This window comes from Sus scrofa, chromosome 17 (assembly GCF_054392235.1).
Source record: "Sus scrofa isolate SSC_HxYL_T2T_F1_AM1 chromosome 17, Sscrofa_HxYL_maternal_Yorkshire_Landrace_v2.0, whole genome shotgun sequence".
Classification (NCBI taxonomy): Eukaryota; Metazoa; Chordata; class Mammalia; order Artiodactyla; family Suidae; genus Sus; species Sus scrofa.
The window spans coordinates 42,827,570-42,848,931 of record NC_139399.1 but is presented as its reverse complement, the minus strand read 5'-3'; the positions used below and the strand labels follow the sequence as shown (position 1 = coordinate 42,848,931).

Below are 21,362 nucleotides of genomic sequence, written 5' to 3'. Positions count from 1 at the left end.
TAGAGAGAAAATAATCAGATAGACACATATTCTTTCCCAGGTCTGAATTAATGTTTTCCACTCTCTACTCCTCCACTTCCAAGGTGGAAAATTACTTTTGAAGAAAGGAGTTTGTTCAACTTACAGTAAAATCACTATAGTGGTGGGTCTCTAGAATAGATAATGTAGGGCTTTATAGGGCATAGGAAAGACTATACTTTTTTTTTTTTTCAATGTGTAACATGGGATCTTGGAAGGTTTTAATTTGAGTTATAACAAAGACTTACATCTATTTAAAAAAAAATCCCTCTGGCTTGTATGACTTCTCTCTGCTGTCCCCAAAAATGTGGGGGTGGATAAAGGGAGGGATAAGAGATATCATTTCAGGGGTATGTGGTCCAACTGTAGATGCAGGGGCGTTGGGATAGTAACTGAGAAGTCTGAGGGAGGCAGGCTGTTCCAAGGCCAATTGTACCCGTGGGAAGCTGAGAGCACTTGTAAATGACATGTGTCCCAGTTGATTAGTGAGAGCAGAGAGTCCAGGGCTCTTCTTCATTTGCGTATCTCCTCTCTAGAACTGAGACTACTCCTTGGGCTCCTTGAAGTCATGAAGACTTTTTTGCTAACTTTGGCTGCACTATTGCTCTTGTCCCAGGTTGTTCCAGGTAACCTGCACTTTTCAGGGGAATCGAGGGGTGGAGAGTGGGTCTTTGTTGGGGGGCATTCCAGGGCTTGGGAGGATGGGCTGGCAGGTGGCAACAGGAAGAAGTAAAAGCCCCCAAATCCTGAGTTAGATCCTGCCCCACCCTTTAATAGCTCTGTAACATCCCTGGCAAATTTCTTGGCTCCTCTGAGTTTCTATTTACTTATTTATCCATTTGAAATAGTAAATAAAGTTGAAGGATCAGCATTAAACACACTGAAATTTTGGTGTGCAGCAAGTTAGCCTCTTTATTTATTTATTTATTTATTTATTTATTTATTTATTTATTTATTTATTGTCTTTTTGTCTTTTGTTGTTGTTGTTGTTGTTGTTGCTATTTCTTGGGCCGCTCCCGCGGCATATGGAGGTTCCCAGGCTAGGGGTTGAATCGGAGCTGTAGCCACCGGCCTACGCCAGAGCCACAGCAACGCGGGATCCGAGCCGCGTCTGCGACCTACACCACAGCTCACGGCAACGCGAGATCATTAACCCACTGAGCAAGGGCAGGGACCGAACCCGCAACCTCATGGTTCCTAGTCGGATTCGTTAACCACTGCGCCACGACGGGAACTCCAGCCTCTTTATTTTTTAAACCCACACAGGAGGAGACTTGGCAACTAAACCGTCATCTTTAGGAGTGGCAGGTGCCAGATCTTGGGCAGCAAGTGTAAACTCGACTTTTCCCTCAGGGCTCCCAACCCCCCTCTCTTTGGTCAGCTCTAGGAGTCAAGGGCAGTTGGTCTGATCTGTGAGGAATAAGGGAGCGCAGGAGAAGTAGGAAAGAAAAGAGGCAATAGTGACCTTTTCTCACAATGCCCCTGAAAGCACTCGGATTTTGCACTATTCACATCTGCCTTGGGAAGGCAGAATCTCATAATTACTTTTGCCTCTCTGTGTCACCCCCTGTACTGCAGCCATGGAAACATATTAAGTGGAGACAGACTCTTGTCAAACCTGCCCAGCCCAGGGTGGTAGCACACCCCCTCTTTCTCATCTGACCAAAGTTTCTACCCCCACCACCCTCCAGACATCTCTCTAACTTTTCTACAGGGTCAGGATAGGGTGGGGATTGCTTGAGAATTCTCTGGACTCACATCTTGTGTATGCTTCGCATACATGACACACCATCTACCTGGGTTAGAATCTACTCCATCATTTATTAGTTTTGTGAACCCCAGCAAGCCAATTGGTTTCTCTGAGTTCCATTTTACTCAACTCACTTCTCAATTTGAAATAATATGTTAGGTTGAGGGGTCAACATTGACTACACAGAAATTTCAGTGTGCAACAAATGTTGCCTCTCTATCTTTATAATTCACCTGAACTTTCCCAGAAACTGACATCTTGTTGGTGGGAAAGTTGGAGGTTGGAAAGGGCCCAGGGATCGTAGGAAACTTAGCAGATAATTATATCTATATTTTCTGTGTTGAAACAGTCTCTTAGATTAATTCATTCTGCTTTAGGTGAATGTTTAGTTTTTCAGTGTTTCTCCATTTATCCCCTACCCTTCTCCTTCCCATGATGGTAGCTGGATTAAGGGGCCAGTGGCTATGTCATTACTTAAAGAATTCATTTATTCAAAATGGTTGAGTGCATTCTGTGTGTCAGGCATTGTGAAAGGCAGAGCAGTGAAACAACCAACCACCCAACCAACCAGCATCCCTGTCCTCTTGGAGCTTACATTCTCTCGGTGGAGGCAATGAGCAGAGTAAGCAAGGAAGGGAAGAGCAAGTATCAGGGGAGGTGGAGGTGCAATTTAAAAAGGAATGTAGGAGTTCCCGTCGTGGCGCAGTGGTTAACGAATCCGCCTAGGAACCATGAGGTTGCGGGTTCGGTCCCTGCCCTTGCTCAGTGGGTTAACGATCCGGCGTTGCCGTGAGCTGTGGTGTAGGTTGCAGACGCGGCTCGGATCCTGCGTTGCTGTGGCTCTGGCGTAGGCCGGTGGCTACAGCTCGGATTCAACCCCTAGCCTGGGAACCTCCATATGCCGTGGGAGCGGCCCAAGAAATAGCAACAACAAAAGACAAAAAGACAAAAAATAAATAAATAAATAAATAAAAAGGAATGTAAAAAGGAATGTAAGAGTTCCCACTGTGGCCTAGCAGGTTAAGGACCCAACTTAGTCTCCGTGAGGATGCGGGTTTGATGCTTGGCCTCACTCAGTGGGTTAAAGATCTGGCATTGCAGCTCCTATTCAACCCCTGACGTGGGAACTTCCATATGCTGCAGGTGCAGCAGTTAAAAAAAAAGTAACGTAAAGGAGTGCCTCACGGAAAAGGTGACATTTGAACAAAAATTTGAAGGAGGTGAGGAGGTGAGCTGTGCAGATGTGTTGGGAAGCACATTCATTTATTGGCTGAACCACTAATAAGAGAGATGCTTTCCTTCAACTACTATTTGTTTACCTTGGGGTCTAGAGAGTTCAGAGAGCAGAGGCAGGACAAGTGTTTGAACCTGTCTTGGCTTATCTGTTTGCAAGGTAATGAAATCTTTTTCTGTCTACCTCTGAGGTTGAGCAATTAATTTTTTGTGAATATTATTTTGAACTCATGGTTCAAATAAGCCACAATCCCAATCTATTGTAATTATTTCTATTGAAGCACAGCTTTTCATATTCTTGACCAATGGTAATCTCTTCAGTTTGGTTCCTAGTATGACAAAATATTCTTAGGCTCATCTTACAATTTCTTGCCAAGAACTGGAATAAATCCTATCATCAAAAGGGCTTTGTTTCTCTTATTTTAGTGGGAAATGGTACCTTAAGACTATAGTATGGGTGCTAGGAACATTAATTTCTCTTGGTTGTTCAATATTTCTAGGCTTTTTCAGTGATTAGAATTGGAAAACTTTCTATCCATTCATCAATCCATCTATCCGTCCACGTATTTAAAAATGAAATACTTGTGGGTTTATATTGGTACTTCCAATTCAAATTCAGATCACAGATTCAAAACTGATTTCTATTATCACATTAGTATTTTAAAAAAATTGAAGTATAGTTGATGTTCAATATTATATGTTTTGGGTATACAACATAGTGATTCACCATTTTCAAAGGTATATTCCACTTAAAATTATTATAAACTATTGGCTATATTCCCTGTGCAGTACAATACAACTTTGTAGCTTATTTATTTTACACATGGTAGTTTGAACCTCTTAATCCCATACCCCTATCTTCCCCCTCCCCTCACCCCTCTTCCCACTGGTAACCACAAGTTTATTCTCTATATTTGTGAGTCTGTTTCTTTTTTGTTATATTCACCAGTTTGTTTTTATTTTTTAGATTTCTTATTTCACTTAGCATAATACTCTCCAAGTCATTCCATGTAGTTGCAAATGACAGAATTTCATTCTTTTTCATGGCTGAGTAGTATTCCATTATTTATATATACACCATATCTTGTTTATCCATTCATTTCTGTTGAAATTGATTTTTTTTCTTATAATTAGAATTCTGGCTCTCCAGGTCAGAGGATGACAGAATTAGAATATCCTATAATTACTCACCTGATTTGTCTCTCATCATATTATAATAGTTTCAGTAAATGTTGAATACTACCCGAATAACATCATTACTGAAACTCATTAACATTTCTGCATATGCTTTCACCGCTATTTTTCCATTTTTATATTGTACTATACATATATTGTCAGAACATGTATCCATTACATAAATGCTAATTTTAATTCTATGAATAACGATATTTAATGTTCATTACTAGTCCTGTGTCAGTGCCCCTCTTGTTTGGTTTTCTTTTTCTTTTTTTTTTTTTTTGTCTTTTGTTGTTGCTATTTCTTGGGCCGCTCCCGCGGCACATGGAGGTTCCCAGGCAAGGGGTCAAATCGGAGCTGTAGCCACCGGCCTACGCCAGAGCCACAGCAACGCGGGATCCGAGCCGCGTCTGCAACCTACACCACAGCTCACGGCAACGCCGGATCGTTAACCCACTGAGCAAGGGCAGGGACCGAACCCGCAACCTCATGGTTCCTAGTCGGATTCGTTAACCACTGCGCCACGACGGGCAGTTTGGTTTTCTAAAGCTCTTTCTCTCTTAGATTCTTTAGGAAGGGCTCATGGGAACACTAATTTATGAGTTTCAGTATGTTCGTGTCCTTTGTATTTGGAAATCAGTTTTGCTGGATATAACATTGTTTGCTTAAATTTTCTTTCTTTGAATATCTTAAATATGTAACAGTATTTTTTTCCTTGATGGCCAGTAATTTTACTAGAATATATCTTATCTTTGGTCAATATTTTCAGACACGCTGTATACTCTTACAGTACATGTTTTCAAATCTTTTTCTATTTTAGGAAAATTTATTGAACCTAGTTTGCCATATTTGTTCTGTTTCCTTGAATTTTGCTTTCTTCTTTGATAGGTCCTGTTATTTGTATATTGGATTTCTTTTGTCTGTCATGTATATTTATAGCTTTATATTGATTCCTTTTTATTTCTTTCTTTTTGATTGACATCTCTTTATCACCCTTTATTTCTTTTGTCATTATCTGTACATTTATTTGATATGTTCCTTCTACTGTAATCTTTACTTATGAAATGATTTGTACAATTTATAATTCTTTCTGAGGTTTTGTCATGTCATATCAATTTCTTTAATGTTTGTATTTGTATTTTTATTTTTTTAGGGCTGCACCCGCAGCATATGGAAGTTCCCAGGCTAGGGGTCAAAATGGAGCTATAGCTGCCAGCCTTCACCACAGCCACAGCAATGCTAGATCCGAGCTGTGTTTGTGGCCAGTCCTTAACCCACTGAAGGGGGCCAGGGATCAAGCTTGCATCCTCACAGATACTAGTCAGCTCAGCTACAACCAACTCCAATGTTTGTATTTTTCTACACTATTTCCTTTAATCTCCATGACAACTTCCTGAGCAGGTGCTATATCTTCTTTTTTATTTTATTTTTTATTTTTATTTTGTCTTTTTGCCGTTTCTTGGGCCAGTCCCGCAGCATATGGAGGTTCCCAGGCTAGGGGTCAAATCAGAGCTATAACCACCGGCCTATGCCAGAGCCACAGCAATGCCAGATCCGAGCTGCATCTGCAACCTACACCACAGCTCACGGCAACGCCAGATCCTTAACCCACTGAGCCAGGCCAGGGATCGAACCCTCAACCTCCTGGTTCCTAGTCGGATTCGTTAACCACTGTGCCACGACGGGAACTCCCCAGTTGGCTTCTTGTATACGAAGATTTCAAATCCAGCTCTATCAGTTCCAACAGTCCATGCTTCTGGCTATTGTAATGCCCTAAAATTGTGAAAAGGAACATTCGAGAAGGGCTGGGATAGGAATGGGGTGTCCAGAAAGGAAGTGAGACTGTATCACCTCTCTCTTAATCTAGAGGTGACCCTCCCCATTTTCAGTGGTTCCCGACCCCCCTTTTCTGCCTGGGTGGGGAACCTCCTAATCCTCTTAAGCCAAGACCTATTTCCCCACGGGACTGATATTGACTCCCTTCTTTCTTTTCTCTTTGTATCAGGCAGCCCCGAAAAATGCTGGAATCTGCATGGCTCCTGCCGTGACAAATGTTCCAAGAATGAAAAAGTCTATGTTTTCTGCGTGAGTGGTAAACTGTGCTGTGTGAAGCCCAAGTTCCAGCCAAATTTATTTCCAAAAGTCAATTAGTGCTTTAAGCATGAAGACACAAAAGCGGAAGATAACCCTGCCCTAAGTCTGACCTCAGCAGATTCCTGAGTTTTATTATTAAAACATTTTGGCTGACTTCTGTGTTTGTCTCTAAGTATATCCAATCAAACTCCAGTAGAAGAGGAAGTGGGCAAGGATGTGTATATTGGAGAGGAAACTGGACCTACTATGTGCTAAATATACAACTACTACTTTGCCTATTCCTTTCAACTAAACTTAGATGTAGGCATTGTCATTATTTTTATTTTATGGATGGGGAAACTCAGACTGCTGAAGTGATTTATGCAATGCCATTTACATGACTAATGAGGTGGTGTTGGGATTACATACTAGCCTGCATATAGGCTTGCAAATAGCTCCTTGCCTCCTGGAAATTATTGATATAAATACAAATGCATGTTATATTTATTTGAATTTCTCAAATGAAAAGCTGGGTCTAGACAGCGTTATAACGGGGTCCTATTTTCTGGGATTGTTACAGAAGCTGAAGAGTTCGGCAGGAAATTGTGTGACTCCCCAGGCCTCATTCTTACTCCATTGCTTCTCTCTTTTTGATATTTAATTTAAATTTTCATCAAAGTTATACATCCACATGATTTAAAAGATTTTTTATTTCTTCCAATCCGTGAACCCAGGGTATCTTCCCATTTCTTTGTATGATCTTCAGTTTCCTTCATCAGTGTTTTACAGTTTTCAGAGTGTAGCTCTTAGTAAAGTTTATTCCAAGGTATATTATTTCTTGCTCTTTAGGGCTGCACCTGAGGCATATGGAAATTCCCAGGCTGAGGGTTGAATCGCAGCTGCAGCTGCTGGCCTATGCCACAGCCATAGCAGTGCCAGATCTGAGCCACATCTGTGACATACACCATGGCTCACAGCATACCTGGATCCTTAACCCACTGAGCGGGGCCAGGGATTGAATACACATTCTCATGGATACTAGTTGGGTTCATTATCACTAAGCCACAATGGGAATCCCTGGCCTATATTTTATTTTATGTCTTTTTAGGGCCATACCTGTGGCATATGGAGGTTCCCAGGCTAGGGGTCTAATTGGAGCTGTAGCTTCTGGCCTATGCCACAGCAACAGCAAAGCAGGATCTGAGCCATGTCTGCAGTCTACACCATAGCTCACGGCAATGCCGGATCCTTAACCCACTGAGCAAGGCCAGGGATCGAACCTTCATCCTCATGGATACTAGTCTGTTCTGTTAATGGCTGACGGGAACTCCCTGGTCTGTAATTTTTGATGAGTACTTTTAAGATGTTTTCTCTTGGCAACTAGCAGAAAACTTTTCAAAAACAAAAACTTAGATGGAATTCAATATGTCCGGCAGATCAAAATGAATCTGCTTAGGTTAAAGTGGGAATTGAGAAGGAAGGGACCAGATCCCTAAGCCTCTCAATTCCCTGATATTAACTGAAGAACTCAGTCTAAGTATCTTAGCATGCACTCAAGAACTTTAAAAATCTTATCACTATGCAATTCTCCAACATTATATGGTGCATGAACTCCCGGCTGTAGCCCTGTGGTATTTTCTTGTCTCTAAATGCCTTACAAGCCAACACTCCTCTCTTTACATGACTCCCCACCTCTCATGCCCTCCTCTTCACCATTTCTCTGAAATCTATCTTCCTTCAAGACTTGGAGAGGGAACTTCCTGAAGCCTTCCCTAACCATCCCGCCCTTCGTTGATGGTCCCCATGGTCCGTTCTACTATAATATATTTTTTGGTTTTGACTCATTGCAGCTTATGACTCATTGCAGCTTACGTTGTATTGTTTTTAGTCACATGGCCATTCTGCTTGACCACTGTGAGGATATATTTGAAGGGCATCAAAGCTCTTCATTAAATATTTCTGGCTTTCTGCATTCTAGGACTCACTGCCTGGCCCTCTTGTGGTTGCATGTACCCATGTCACTGCTGTAGGCAGTGAGTTATGAACTACACATGACTCCAAGTTCCGGACACGTTACAGCCAGCCCAGAGTGCTCCAGAGCTTTCTCTCTGCTATGGTGATTAGCAACAATCGAGTGACTATTCAATCAGTCTGGGTTCCACAGTGAGAAGATATGGAGAAATGTCACTAGCAAACCTGCCACGGATATGCAGCATGAGTGAAATGTCTTTTTTAAATCTTTTTTTTTGTCTTTTCTAGGGCCACACCCACAGCATATGAAGGTTCCCAGGCTAGGGGTTCAATCGGAGCTGTAGCCTCCAGCCTACACCAGCGCCACAGCAACACGGGATCCAAGCCATGTCTGCAACCTACACCACAGCTCATGGCAATGCTGGATCCTTAACCCACTGATTGAGGCCAGGAATCAAACCCACAACCTCATAGTTCCTAGTTGGATTCATTAACCACTGAGCCACGACAGGAACTCCAAAATTAAACCTTTCTTTTGGCTACTGCATCATAACCTAGTTTATCCTAATGTGTTTGGATATCAGGGGACAGTATCTTATACTGCTCTGTATTTCTGGTGCTCAGTAGAGGACCCTACATGTAGCATAGGCTCAATCAAGATTCAATTTGTTTGAAGTTCCCATCGTAACTCAGCAGAAACAAATCTCAATAGCATCCATGAGGACATGGGTTCGATCCCTGGCCTTGTTCAGTAGGTTAAGGATCGGTGTTGCCGTGAGCTGTGGTGTAGGTTGCAGACATGGCTCAGATCTTGCTTTGCTGCTGCTGTGGCATAGGCTGGGAGCTACAGCTCCGATTGGACCCCTAGCCTGGGAACCTCCATATGCTGTAGGTGCAGTCCTAAAAAGCAAAAAAAAAAAAAAAAAAAAAAAAAGATTCAATTTATTTCGCAAACGTCTTGAGTGTTTTTGAAAAGCTATGAAGTTCGTTTACAAATGCTGCTTTCCTTCTCCTAAAGATTTTGTCAACATTTTGAGGACAGGAACCCTCTTAGCTTTTCTTCCATCAACTCCCCAGTACCTTCATCCACAGTCCATAGGAAACTCAAAATGACCCGGGTAGTTTTGGATGGGGTGAAATTAAAGAAGGATGTCTAGGGAGGGTGAAAACATGACCTGACATGGAGAGATCCGTGGTTGGTTCCTGGGAAAAAAGACAATGAAAAGAAGTTTTGAGGGAAAGAGCAACTTCTAGAAAAGTCTAGGCTACAGTAAAGATAAGAAGTCAGGGAATACATCCTGGGAGGAACAAGGAGAGCTGGGAATAGGGATAAGCTTGGAAACACTTTCTAATAAAAAGTTGGGAACTTTCCTTATCATCTTTCACGAGAACTCAGAGTTCCAGTGTACACACTCCAGGCACAGAGGAGACATCTGTCCTTGAGCTTGGATTCTGAGTAAGCACTCTGGGTCTTGGACTTGAGACCCAAAGTTCTGAAAATTTCAAGCTGATTTGAAAAAGCACAGTAAGCACAAAGGTCTCTGAACCACTGACAATCCCTGTCCCTTTTATTGACTATTGGCTATATTGACAAGGAAGGGGAACCAGGGGAGCTTCAGGGAGGAAGGAAGTCGAGTCAAACGCTTCAGGGAAAGTGAAACTCATAGCAAATAACACGAGAGGCTGCCTGTATGCTGGGCACTGCTCTACGTGCTTTACAATCATCACCTCACCTCATTTAATTTTCACAGCAAACTTCCTGAGGTCAGGAATTTCATCTCCTTTCTAGGGATGAGAAAAACTGAGATTCAGAGACATGGACTGGTTGATCAACGTCACATGGCTAATAAAGGGCAAAGGGAGACTTTGAATCCAGATCTTTCTGTCTCCAAAGCTTATGTTGGAGTTATCGCTGTGGAGCAGTGGATTAAGAATCCGACTCCAGTGGCTCAGGTTGGTGTGCAGGAGGCGTGGGTTCTATCCTTAGGCTGGAGTGGTGGGTTAAAGGATCCAAGACCACAGATGGGGCTTGGATTCAATGCCTGGCCCAGGATTTTCCATAGGCTGCCGGAGTGGGAGGTGCATTAAAAAAAAAAAAAAGGTTATATTATTTGCATGACACCACACAGCCGCTGGCGATAGATCATTTCAATCAGATTGAAAAACGAACAAACCAACCAACCAGCCCAGCCTATCCATTGCCATTGCTAATTACATTTAGCAGCAGGAGCCAGAGTTGGAAGGTAACAATGTCAGCACATCTCCAAGCCTTATTTGAACCAGTTAGTTTCATTTTCTTCCCCCACTTCCCTCCAGTATCCCTCCCTCACCCCTTAAAACTCTAAAGAAGTGAAATATATTGACTTTCCTTTGATGCGGCGCTGGGAGAAGGGAAAAAACAGAGGCTAGTAGCAGAAATCTGAGAAAGGAGTGGACCGCCCCGAGCAAGATGTGCTGAATCCGCTGGAAACACAAGCAAGTTCATTTTCTAGGCTGGGCACACTCCGGCTAGAAAGCCTTGTGGTCCACACTGGGTCAAAGCAAGAGTCAATGGCCAGGCAGGGAACAGATACAGAGTTTCTGGATCTCAGGCAGCACCCTGTCATGCACTAGGCCAGAGATGTAAGTGGCACCCCCTTCAAGGCTCAGGAAGAAATCTGTGGTGTTGAGTAAAGGACCACAGCCCTGCAGAGCCTTTTTTTTTTTTTTTTTTTGTCTTTTTGCCTTTTCTAGGGCTGCACCAGCAGCATATGGAGGTTCCCAGGCTAGAGGTCTAATCGGAGCTGTAGCCACCGACCTACACCACAGCCACAGCAACGCGGGATCTGAGCCACGTCTGTGACCTACACCACAGCTCTCGGCAACGCCGGATCCTTAACCCACTGAGCAATGCCAGGGATTGAACCCTCAACCTCATGGTTCCTAGTCGGATTTGTTAACCACTGCGCCACGACGGGAACTCCCTGCAGAGCCTTTTAAAAGGGTTCCTGCACATTTGATTGGCCTCAGGGCCAGGTTTCTGACTCCACCTTCAGTATGGGCACTTTGGGCTCCTGAGCATTTTGCAGCAGGGGCCACTCATCAGTGTGAACCCTGCTGCCTGCCTCCTGCTTTTCCACGTCCTCAGAGAATCTTCCCAATGGTCCATTTATAGATGCCTCCTTTGTGATTCTGTAACCTTGTCTGAAAAACACACATTCCCACAAAAATTACCTCTAATTTCTATTCACCTCTCTTTCCCCCCCGCCCCCCACTCTGCTTCCATAAGTTTCTTTGCTCCTTTCCTTTTCTTACTGCCAGGCATTCACCCCATGCCTCAAAAGTGCCTGTGACTTCATGGATGGCAACACAGAAAAGCTCAGACTGGCTTTTATTGTTTTTCTGTCTGTTTACAATACTTTATATCTCCATTAGCTAATGAATCAGATTCATTTTTTTCTTGGAGGGCTTTGAATGAGAGCCACGGCCAAATAGTTGGTTATCAGTAGAAATGAGGACGTGGAGATGCTGAAGCTTAAGAATGGTGGACCCCCCAGAGATGGGGATGGATCTAGCTCAGGTGTTGGTGAGTCCTTTCCAGCTTGTGAAGCAATCAGGGCATTTGGTCTTGCAGCATCTTGTGCGGGATGGGAAGGGGTTTGTTATGAGAGTCTCCTCCACTGTTGAAAACCCATGTAGATTCTGTTAAATAATGTGCATAATGGATTCAGGTCATCCCGTCACTGGGCAACTTACTCTGCTAATCAGCAGTCGCAAGAACAAACGTGCAGGGCTCTGATGGAGAGAGGCTTCCTGCCAGGCCCTATCTTAGTCAAGGCCCACCTCCCCCCCCCAGCCCCAGGCAACCACTGATATTTTTTTTTATCACTGTAGATTAGATTTGTCTTTTCTAGAGTTTTTCACAAAGGGACTTATTCAATATATTCCCCCCCCCCTTTTTTTTTGTCTTTGCTCCCTCAGCATATGGAGGTTCCCAGGCTAGGGGTTTAATCAAAGCTGTAGCTGCCAGCCTACGCCAGAGCCACAGCAACGCGGGATCCGAGCCATGTCTGCCACATACACCACAGCTCATGGCAACACCGGTCCTTAACCCACTGAGCAAGGCCAGGGATCGAACCTGAAACCTCATGGTTCCTAGTTGGATTCGGTAACCACTGAGCCATGACAGGAGCTCCAATATATTCCCTTTTGGTCTGGATTCTTTCACTTAGTCAAACACTTTTTATTTTTAGTTATTATATATATTATATTATATGCATAATAATATATATATTATATATACATATGTTTACGGCTGCACCTGAGGCATATTGAAGTTCCTGGGCCAGGGATTAAACCTGTGCCTCTGTAACAATCTGCGCTGCTGCAGTCAGATTCTTAACCCACTGTGCCACAGTGGGAGCACCCTCAAATATTTTTTACATTATTCCATATTGTGTGTAGCAGCAGTTATTTCTCCTTTATTGCTGAGTAGTATTCTATTGTATGGCTACACTGTCATTTATTTGTTTACTACTTGACAGACATTTAGGTTGTTTCTATTTATCATAAATAAAGATGCTATGAAAAATCATGTATCTAGGATACATACATTTATTTCTCTAGGATAAATGCATGGGAATGGGATGGCTGGGTTGTATGGTAAGTGTATATTTAACTTTATAAGAAACCATCAAATTTTCCAAGTGGTTTTGCCATTACAGTCAGCACTGTTTGTGTGTGTGTGTTTCTTTAGGGCTGCACCTATGACATATGGAAGTTCCCAGGCTGGGGGTTGAATTGGAGCCATGGCCACTGGCCTAAGCCACAGCCACGGCAACACCAAGCCTCATCTGCAACCTACACTGTAGCTTGTGACTGTGTTGGATCCTTAACCCGCTGAGAAAGGCCAGGGATTGAACCCTCATCCTCATGGATACTAGTTGGGTTCTTAAGCAGCTGAGTCACAGTAGGAACTCCAGCACTGGTTTTAAACATCCATCAGTACTCATTTGTATACACCTAATTCTCTAATTTGTTTTTAATTTTTTCTTTTTACAGCTGCCCCAGGCTAGAGATCAAATTGGAGCTGCACCTGCCGGCCTGTGCCACAGCCACAGCAACTCTGGATCCAAGCCACATCTTTGACCTACACCACAGTTTGTAGCAACACCAGATCCTTAATACGCTGATTGAGGCCAGGGATTGAATCCACATCCTCATGGACGTTATATTGGCTTCTCAACCCTCTGAGCCACAGTGGGAACTCCCTAATTCTCTAACTTATGATTGCTACACAGCACTTCATGAGGTGTGTCCACCGTATGTTACCTTTCAACTCTCCCAGTGATGGAGTCCTGGTCGTCTACAACTCTCTGTCACCATGATCCTTTCTTCGATAGATGTCCTTGTGCACATTCTCTCATGGATCTGTGTAGGTTTCTTTGGGACATGTGCTCAGGAGTAGAATTGCTAGGTTAGAACAACTGCTTACACTTAATTGGGCTAAAGGTCATTAGATTCCTTCCCAGAGTGGCTGCCTCTATCTCAGAGGAAGATCTAGGTTTTGTGGGGCCAGACACTTTTACAATTTGGGGATTCTTTTTGAGAGGAACACAAAATTACAAATTACAAATTAAAAAGTGAATATTTATTTAGAAGGCATTAAGACAGTACAATAGATTACTAGGATCTCTTAAGGTAATTTACCTGAAATGCTTACGTAGTAATGTTTCCTGATGGCAACCTGATTTTGTTTCCTTACCTAGAACATTTTATTTTATTTTGCTTTTTAAGCATCATTTTTGTTTTTTTTAATGTTTATTTATTTTTATTATAGTTGATTTGCAATGTTCTGTCAATTTCTTCTGTACAGAGAAAGTGACCTAATATAGGTTATCCTCCATCAGGTTCCATCACAAGTGACTAGATCCAGTTTTCTGTGCTCTACAGCAGGATCTCATTGCTTATCCACTCCAAATGCAATGGTTTGCATCGCTAACCCCAAAATCCTGGTCCATCTAGCGCCCCCCCCCCGGCCTTTTGGCAATCACAAATCTGTTCTCCATGTCCATGAGTTTGTTTCTTTTCTGTAGATAGGTTCACGTGTGCTTACCTAAAATACTGTAGAATTCCTAGCCCACACAAGCGTCCAAGCAGGTGAGGAGCCCTGAACATTCATGAGATTCACAGTCATTCTGCCTCTGATCTACACCCCACGAGCTGCACATGAATATTTCTCTATCCCATGTTCCTGACATTATTTGGCATTGTTCAGTTTTCTAACATTTGCCAGTCGAGATCCACGGCCTGCCTAATTTTATATGGCCCATGAGCTAAGACTGGTTTTTACATTTTTAAGCAGTTGAAAAAAATCTAAAGAATAATAATTTGTGACATGCAAAAAGATGATATGACATTGAAATTTCAGTGTCTGTAAATAAAGTTTGATTGGAACACAGCCACACTCACTTATTTGCACACAATCTGTGGTTGCTATGAAGGCAGAATTGAGTGGTTGCGACAGACTGTGTGACCTATAAACCCTAAAATATTTATGACCCGGGCCTTTGCAGAAGAAGTCTGATGAACCCTAGTCGGGAGCATTAGCATTAGTTTTTATTGGAGACAACAATCCTATTCTGTATCAGAAAGATTATATTCTTCCTGTTAGTTTGCCTTTGTTTCTACCCATTCTGAAATGACAGAGCTTGCCATTTTTTTGAAGCATTTTGCTCTTTTCTGGTCTACTGGCCTTATGTATTAGTAAGCCGTTGCCATGTAACACCCTACTTTAAAACACTGGCTTAGGGAGTTCCTGCTGTGACTCAGTGGTAATGAACCTGATTAGTATCCATAAGGACGATGTTGGATCCTTGGCCTTGCTCAGGAGGTTAAGGATCTGGCTTGCTGTCTGCTGCAGTGTAGGTTGAAGACGTGGCTCGGATCCTGAGTTGCTGTGGCTGTGGCATAGGCAGGTAGTCACAGTTCCAATTCAACCCCCAGGAACTTCCATATGCCATGGGTGAGGCCCTAAAAAGACAAAAACAAAACAAACAAATGAAAAATACACTGTCTTAAATCCCACTCCTCGGTATATATCCAGACAAAATTATATAGTTCGAAAAGGATCAGGAAACCCTATGTTCATTGCAGCACTATTTATAATAGTCAAGCCATGGAAACAAGCTAAATGTCCATTGATGGATGAATGGATAAAGATGTGGTACATATATGCAATGGAATACTACTCAGCCATCAAAAAGAGTGAAATAATGCCATTTGCAGCAATATAGATGTAATTAAAAAATTCTCATACTAAGTGAAGTAAGTCAGAAGGAGAAAGAAAAATACCATATGATATCACTTCCTTGTGGAATCTAAAATGCGACACAAGTGAATATCTCTACAAAACAGAAACCAACTCACCAACATAGAGAACAGACTTGTGGTTGCCAAAGGGGAGGAGAGGTGGGAGAGGGATGGACTGGAAGTTTGGGGTTAACATATGCAAGCTGTTATACAAAGTATGGATAAACAACAAGGTCCTACTGTGTAGCACAGGGAAATATATCCAATATTCTGTGAAAAAACATAATGGAAAAGAATATAAAAAATAATATATATCTATATGTATAACTAAATCATTTTTGTTGTACAGCAGAAATGAACACAACATTGTAAATCAACTCTGCTTCCATAAATTTAAAAAAACCAAAGTTTGGCTTAAAATAGTGATTCTTTATTATTGCTCGTGTATCAGCAGCTGAGCTGGACTTTGGTGGGGTTGCTCTGCTGAGGCGGGAGCAGCAGGAGCAGCTTTGATTCTCTCTGTAGAACTGTTAGTCATCTGGGATGGATCTGCTCCATGTAGCTCTCATTGTCTTTGGACCATTGGGGCATGTTCTCATGTGATGGCAGAGGCACAAAAGGGCAAGAGAAAACATTCATCACCTCTTAAAGCCTAGGCTCTGAATAGGTGCACTCTCATTGTGTCCATAATTGGTTGAATAAAGCAAGTCATACAGCCAAGATAAAAATGAAGGGACAGGCGTTCCCATTGTGGCTCAACGAATCTGACTAGTATCCATGAGATTGCAGGTTCGATCCCTGGCCTCGCTCAGTGGATTAAGGATCTGGTGTTGTCATGAGCTGTGGTGTAGGTCACACACGTGGCTCGGATCTGGTGTTGCTGTAGCTGTGGCGTAGTCTGGTGGCTGCAGGTCTGATTAGACCCCTAGCCTAGGAACCTCCATATGCTTCAGGTGTGGCCCTAAAAAGACAAAAAAAAAGGTGGGGGGGGGGACGAGGAGGTACATTCCTTTTAGAACAAGCCTTTGGCAAGTATGTGGATTCAAGTGTGGGTGAAGGATTGGGGTCAATGATGCAATCTGCCACTCATTATGAGAAATACCACAGTAGCAGTAAATGTCTTTTCCTTTGCTTTCTAGAAGATACTACTTTTTCTTATTACACATGAACTGTTACAAGTAAGGTCTGTGGCCTTCCTGTTTATTCCACTTCATTGACGTCTCACATTTTCGTTTCCAGTGGTGACGGCCATAGAAACAAAGCACCCTCTGCTTCTACCCTTGCTTTAGTATCCTTAAAATGAACCACTAACATGTGGGACATCTCAAGATGTCCTTATTGCTGGAAAGAACCCCAAGAACACAGACGTATCATCCCCTTCTCATTTACCAGAAATGAATTAATAGTATAAACAAACATATGTAAGTATCTCATATAACTCAACATCAAAAAACAAACAACCCAATTAAAAATGGGCAGAAGAGCTGAAAAGACATTAAAGAGGAAATGCAGATGGCCAACGGGCACAAGAAAAGCTGCTCAGCATTGCTAATCATTAGGGAAATGCAGACCAAACCACAATGAGATATCACCTCACACCTATCAGAAGGGCTACCATCAAAAAGAACACAAATAGCAAATGTTGGCAAGGATGTGGAGAAAAGAGAAGAGTTGTACATTGTTGGTGGAAATGTAAATTTGTACAGCACTTTGGAAAGAGTCTAGAGGTTTCTCAAAAAACTAAAACTAGAACTATACGACCCAGAAATTTCACTCCTGGTTATAGATCTCAAAAAAAAAAAGAAACCAAAAACACTTATTCAAAAAGACACATGAACCCCAGAGTTATTTATAATTGCCAAGATATGGAAGCAACCTAAATGTCCATCATCAGATGAATGAATAAAGGAGATATGGTATATATATATATATATATATATCCCCCACACACATATACAATGGCTGACTCCTCAGCCATAAAAAAAGAATGAAATTTTGCCATTTGCAGCAACATGGATGGACTCGGAGGGCATTATGCTAAGTGAAATAAGTCAGACCTAGAAAGACAAATACTGTATGATCTCACTTATATGTGGAATCTAAAAATACGACAAACTAGTGACTGTAACAAAAAAAGTGGATTCATAGATATAGAGAACAAACTAGTGGTTATCAGTGGGGAGGGGGGCAATGTAGGGAGGTGGAGTGGAAAGAACACATTTTCGGATATAAGATAGGCTCAAGGATATATTGTACAACACAGGCAATGCAGTGGATATTTTGTAATAACTGTAAATGGAGAGTAACCACTTATATCTGGAATCTAATAAATGGCACAAATAAACATTTTCAGAAAAAAGAAACCCATGGACTTGGAGAAAAGATTTGTGGTTGCCAAGAGGGTGGGGAGGGAGTAGGATGGACCGGGAATCTGGGGTTAATAGGTGCAAACTATTACATTTGGAACGGATAAGCAATGAGATTTTGCTCATTGGGAACAATATCTAGTCACTTGTGCTGCAGCATGATGGAGGATAATGCAAGAAAAATAATGTATGTGTGACTGGGTCACTTTGCTGTACGGTAGAAAACTGACAGAACACTGTAAACCAACTATAAAGGAAAAAATAAAAATCATTAAAAAAAAGAAGCTGTGGTACATACATGCAATGAAATACTACTCAGCAATAAAAAAGAAAAAAATGGTATTTGCAGTAAAAAAAAATGTGTAAAAAATAAAAAAATAAAAAAAATAGTAGAAGCGATGTCCCCCTTCTTTGCTCCCCAGTTATATTACCAAATTCTTCAAAGGCAAGGCTGTGTATTCTTTTAACCTCTCTTCCCCCTCTACCAGCCTCCTCTGGAAGAGAGAAGAGGGTGGTGTATCCAACAGCCATTCAACCAGTGCGGTTGATTTCTTGTCTGCCTGTCTAACCTTAAATGACTGTTCCTTTTCTGGTTCACTGATCATGGCCCTTCCATGCTCCTTGGGGCAATAAGTACCAGTCTGGAATGCCCGGAATGGAGATCTCTGTCTGTCTTGCCAGCCTAGAAGCCTCCTATCCCTACCGAGCTCCCATCATTATGAAATTCCTTCTGATTTTGACTGTTGCCTTGCTCCTGGCCCAGCTCACCCCAGGTAACGAGGATCTTTCCCAAGTAGAAGTGGGTCCGGGAACCTGATGCATATTCAGGAAGCCCTGGGGGCTCTAACAGTTTGGGCAGGGAGAATGGCCTTGGGCAAGGAGAATGGCTTTGGGCAGTGAGAATGTCCTTGGGCTTTCTCTCTAGCCAAGGGGAAATCTGAGTTCTCTGGTACTGATTTTTCCAGTGCTGTTCATCAACCAAGCCGATCTTCTCTCTCTGGGTGGCTCTGAAGATGAACATGATGATGGTGGGGGTGGGGAGGGGACATGGAGGAAAGAGCCTTGGACCTAGAGTACAGAGGAAATAGGAGCCTTTCCAAAACACTTTCCTTGAAGGCATTTGAATTTTGATCTATTGTTGTCTCTCTAAAAATAGTTCCTGAACTTTTTGTTGAGGATTCTGATTCCACTTTCTCAGGCAACCTTAATTTATTTGGTCTTTAGGTTGTAGTTTTCCAGAGTTGCTGCTGCTATATTATTTTGGCTTGTAAGACCAGTGAAAAGCCCTGGGATGTTGTGGACAAGAGTTTTCCAGACACACAAGAAGATTGCAGAGGTCTCAATGGATGTATTTCAGACTCCTATCCCCTTTCATTGATATGATCAGAGAGGATCCCCAAGGGCAGCGGGAAAGGATGGGTAATCGATATTTGGGCATCTGTGTGCTTTGCAATATGGGAGAGAGGAAACCCGGGAGAGCGGGGACCCTCTTGCCTCCCCGAAGGGAGCTGGCCAGGGAGGGGAAGCTGCCTAGTAAGTCCACGGCCGTTGAGTGGGGACTGAGTGGGGGCACAAGTGGGAAAAGAAAAGACAGTGCCTATAATCTGGAGGATGCCCTGTGAGGGCTTTTTCTCACCTGTCTCCTTATCTCCTTTTTACTATCTTTTCTACTGGACTTTGGCATCCCCCTTGCCCAGCCCTCTGCTGATTTCAAGACTGACCTGCCATCTCCTTTCCTTTCTGTTTCAGCCATGAAGTGTTGGAGTGCGTTGGGAAGATGCAGAACAACATGTCAAGAGAGTGAAGTGTTCCACATACTGTGCAGGGATGCAACTATGTGCTGTGTACATCCCAAGTACATACCGATCAAAACCTGAATCCTCAAACATAGCTGGAAGATTGGGATAAACGTCTGTGGTACACCCCATCAAACTTGAGTCTACCATCATTGGACCCGACGGTTCTGTGAACTCATTCTTGGCCCTACCCTGTTTGTGTTCTGGCAGTTCTACACATTATATTGCAATTAGAAATGCTATATATATTTTGTATATATCACATTAAAATAAATAAGGAAGGAAGGTGCGTATGGATATTAGGGGGACCAGGATGGACCAGTAAGTGGCAGTAATCTCAGTCTTGCCCATAGCGCTTAGCAGGCTGGCCCATGGCTGGTCCCAGAAGTGATATGAATAAGGAATGTTCATTCTTTCCTTTTGATTCTTGTTTTCTAGACCAACACTGCCAATAGAACTTTCTGCAACAATGGAATTGTTCCATGTCTGTGTTGTTCAATATGGTGACTACTGGCTACATATGGCTAGTAAGCACTTGAAATGTGGCTGGTGTGACTGGGGAGCTTGCAGTTGAATCTATACTTGAACTTGTATAGCTAAAAGTGGCTAGTGGTTATTGTGCTGGACAGTGGAGCTTTAGAGTCTGGAGATACAAGGCAGAGGCAGGCTATGGGGTTCAATTTCTGGATATTTTAGGGGAAGTTGAGGAGGCAAGCAAGGATCTGTGATCCTGAGGATTGAATGAAATAAGAGGAAAGTGTTCAGTACAGAGTCTAGCACACATTCAATTCTGGTAAATGCGAGCCGAATCTAGATTGATCTGACTCCCTAATTTTCTCCTTTTAAACCCTGCATAGAAATTCCCTGACTATCTAAAATTAAGATCCTCTAGGAGTTCCCGTCGTGGCTCAGTGGTTAACGAATCTGACTAGGAACCATGAGGTTGCAGGTTCGATCCCTGGCCTCGCTCAGTGGGTTAAGGATCTGGCATTGCTGTAGCTGTGGTGTAGGACAGTGGCTACAGCTCTGATTAGACCCCTAGCCTGGGAACCTCCATGCAGAGGGAGCAGCCCTAGAAAAGGCAAAAAGACAAAAATATAAATAAATAAATTAATTAATTAAATTAAATAAAAATCTTCCTTCCCCAATGTGTCCTGAATCCTACTTGCCAGGTTGAATTGCTTTTAAACCGAGATGAAGTCTCTGACCTCACTACTTTGTCACTAACCGTCTCTACCTCCTGGTTCCACTTTCCTCTGTGGTGTAGGTTGCAGACTTGGCTCAGATCCCTCATTGCTGTGGGTGTGGTGAGGCTGGCAGCTGCAGCTCCTATTTGACCCCTAGCCTGGGAACTTCCATATGATGCTGGTGTGGCCCTAAAAAGACAAAAAAAAAAAAAAAAAAAGAAAAAGAGAGAGAGAGACTTCTCTTGTAAAGGTCACTATCTCCAATGTTGCCAAATGGAGCAGAGGCACCCCTATCTTCCTTTTATTGACTTCTGAGCCGTATTTGACACAGGGGCCACGACCTCCTCATTGCAATGCTTTCTTCTCTTAACTTCTAAGTTACCATACTCTGAGTTTTCCTTTAACTGGCCAGGCAATTCTTTTCCAGTCTTCTATCTAGGCTCCTCCTTCCCTCCTTCCCAATCACTGGGCTTGTTCCTAGGCTCTTTTCTTTCTAGTTTTT

General features: G+C 42.6%; 2 protein-coding genes across 2 annotated transcripts; both read left to right on the top strand.

Moving 5' to 3' along the window:
* Window positions 1-505: 505 nt before the first annotated feature.
* On the top strand, window positions 506-6,424 carry LOC100621695 (beta-defensin 36-like). The gene is made up of 2 exons (XM_085003488.1): window positions 506-644; window positions 6,183-6,424. The coding sequence occupies exons 1-2, from the start codon at window positions 587-589 to the stop codon at window positions 6,326-6,328; spliced, it is 204 nt and encodes a 67-aa protein (XP_084859614.1). The 5' UTR covers window positions 506-586; the 3' UTR covers window positions 6,329-6,424.
* Window positions 6,425-18,565: 12,141 nt separating this feature from the next.
* On the top strand, window positions 18,566-20,816 carry DEFB121 (defensin beta 121). Its single transcript, XM_005654238.4, has 2 exons — window positions 18,566-18,650; window positions 19,627-20,816. Exons 1-2 carry the CDS (start codon window positions 18,596-18,598, stop codon window positions 19,752-19,754), a joined length of 183 nt encoding a protein of 60 aa, XP_005654295.1. The 5' UTR covers window positions 18,566-18,595; the 3' UTR covers window positions 19,755-20,816.
* The last annotated feature ends 546 nt before the right edge of the window (window positions 20,817-21,362 follow it).

What these genes read in the sequence shown, in the direction of transcription:
- DEFB121 (XM_005654238.4), top strand. Translation starts at nt 18,596, where the DNA reads ATGAAATTCCTTCTGATTTTGACTGTTGCCTTGCTCCTGGCCCAGCTC. An exon ending in CCTGGCCCAGCTCACCCCAG is followed by an intron (nt 18,651 to 19,626) that starts GTAACGAGGATC and finishes TTTCTGTTTCAG; the next exon opens with CCATGAAGTGTTGGAGTGCG.
- LOC100621695 (XM_085003488.1), top strand. Translation starts at nt 587, where the DNA reads ATGAAGACTTTTTTGCTAACTTTGGCTGCACTATTGCTCTTGTCCCAG. An exon ending in CTTGTCCCAGGTTGTTCCAG is followed by an intron (nt 645 to 6,182) that starts GTAACCTGCACT and finishes TCTTTGTATCAG; the next exon opens with GCAGCCCCGAAAAATGCTGG.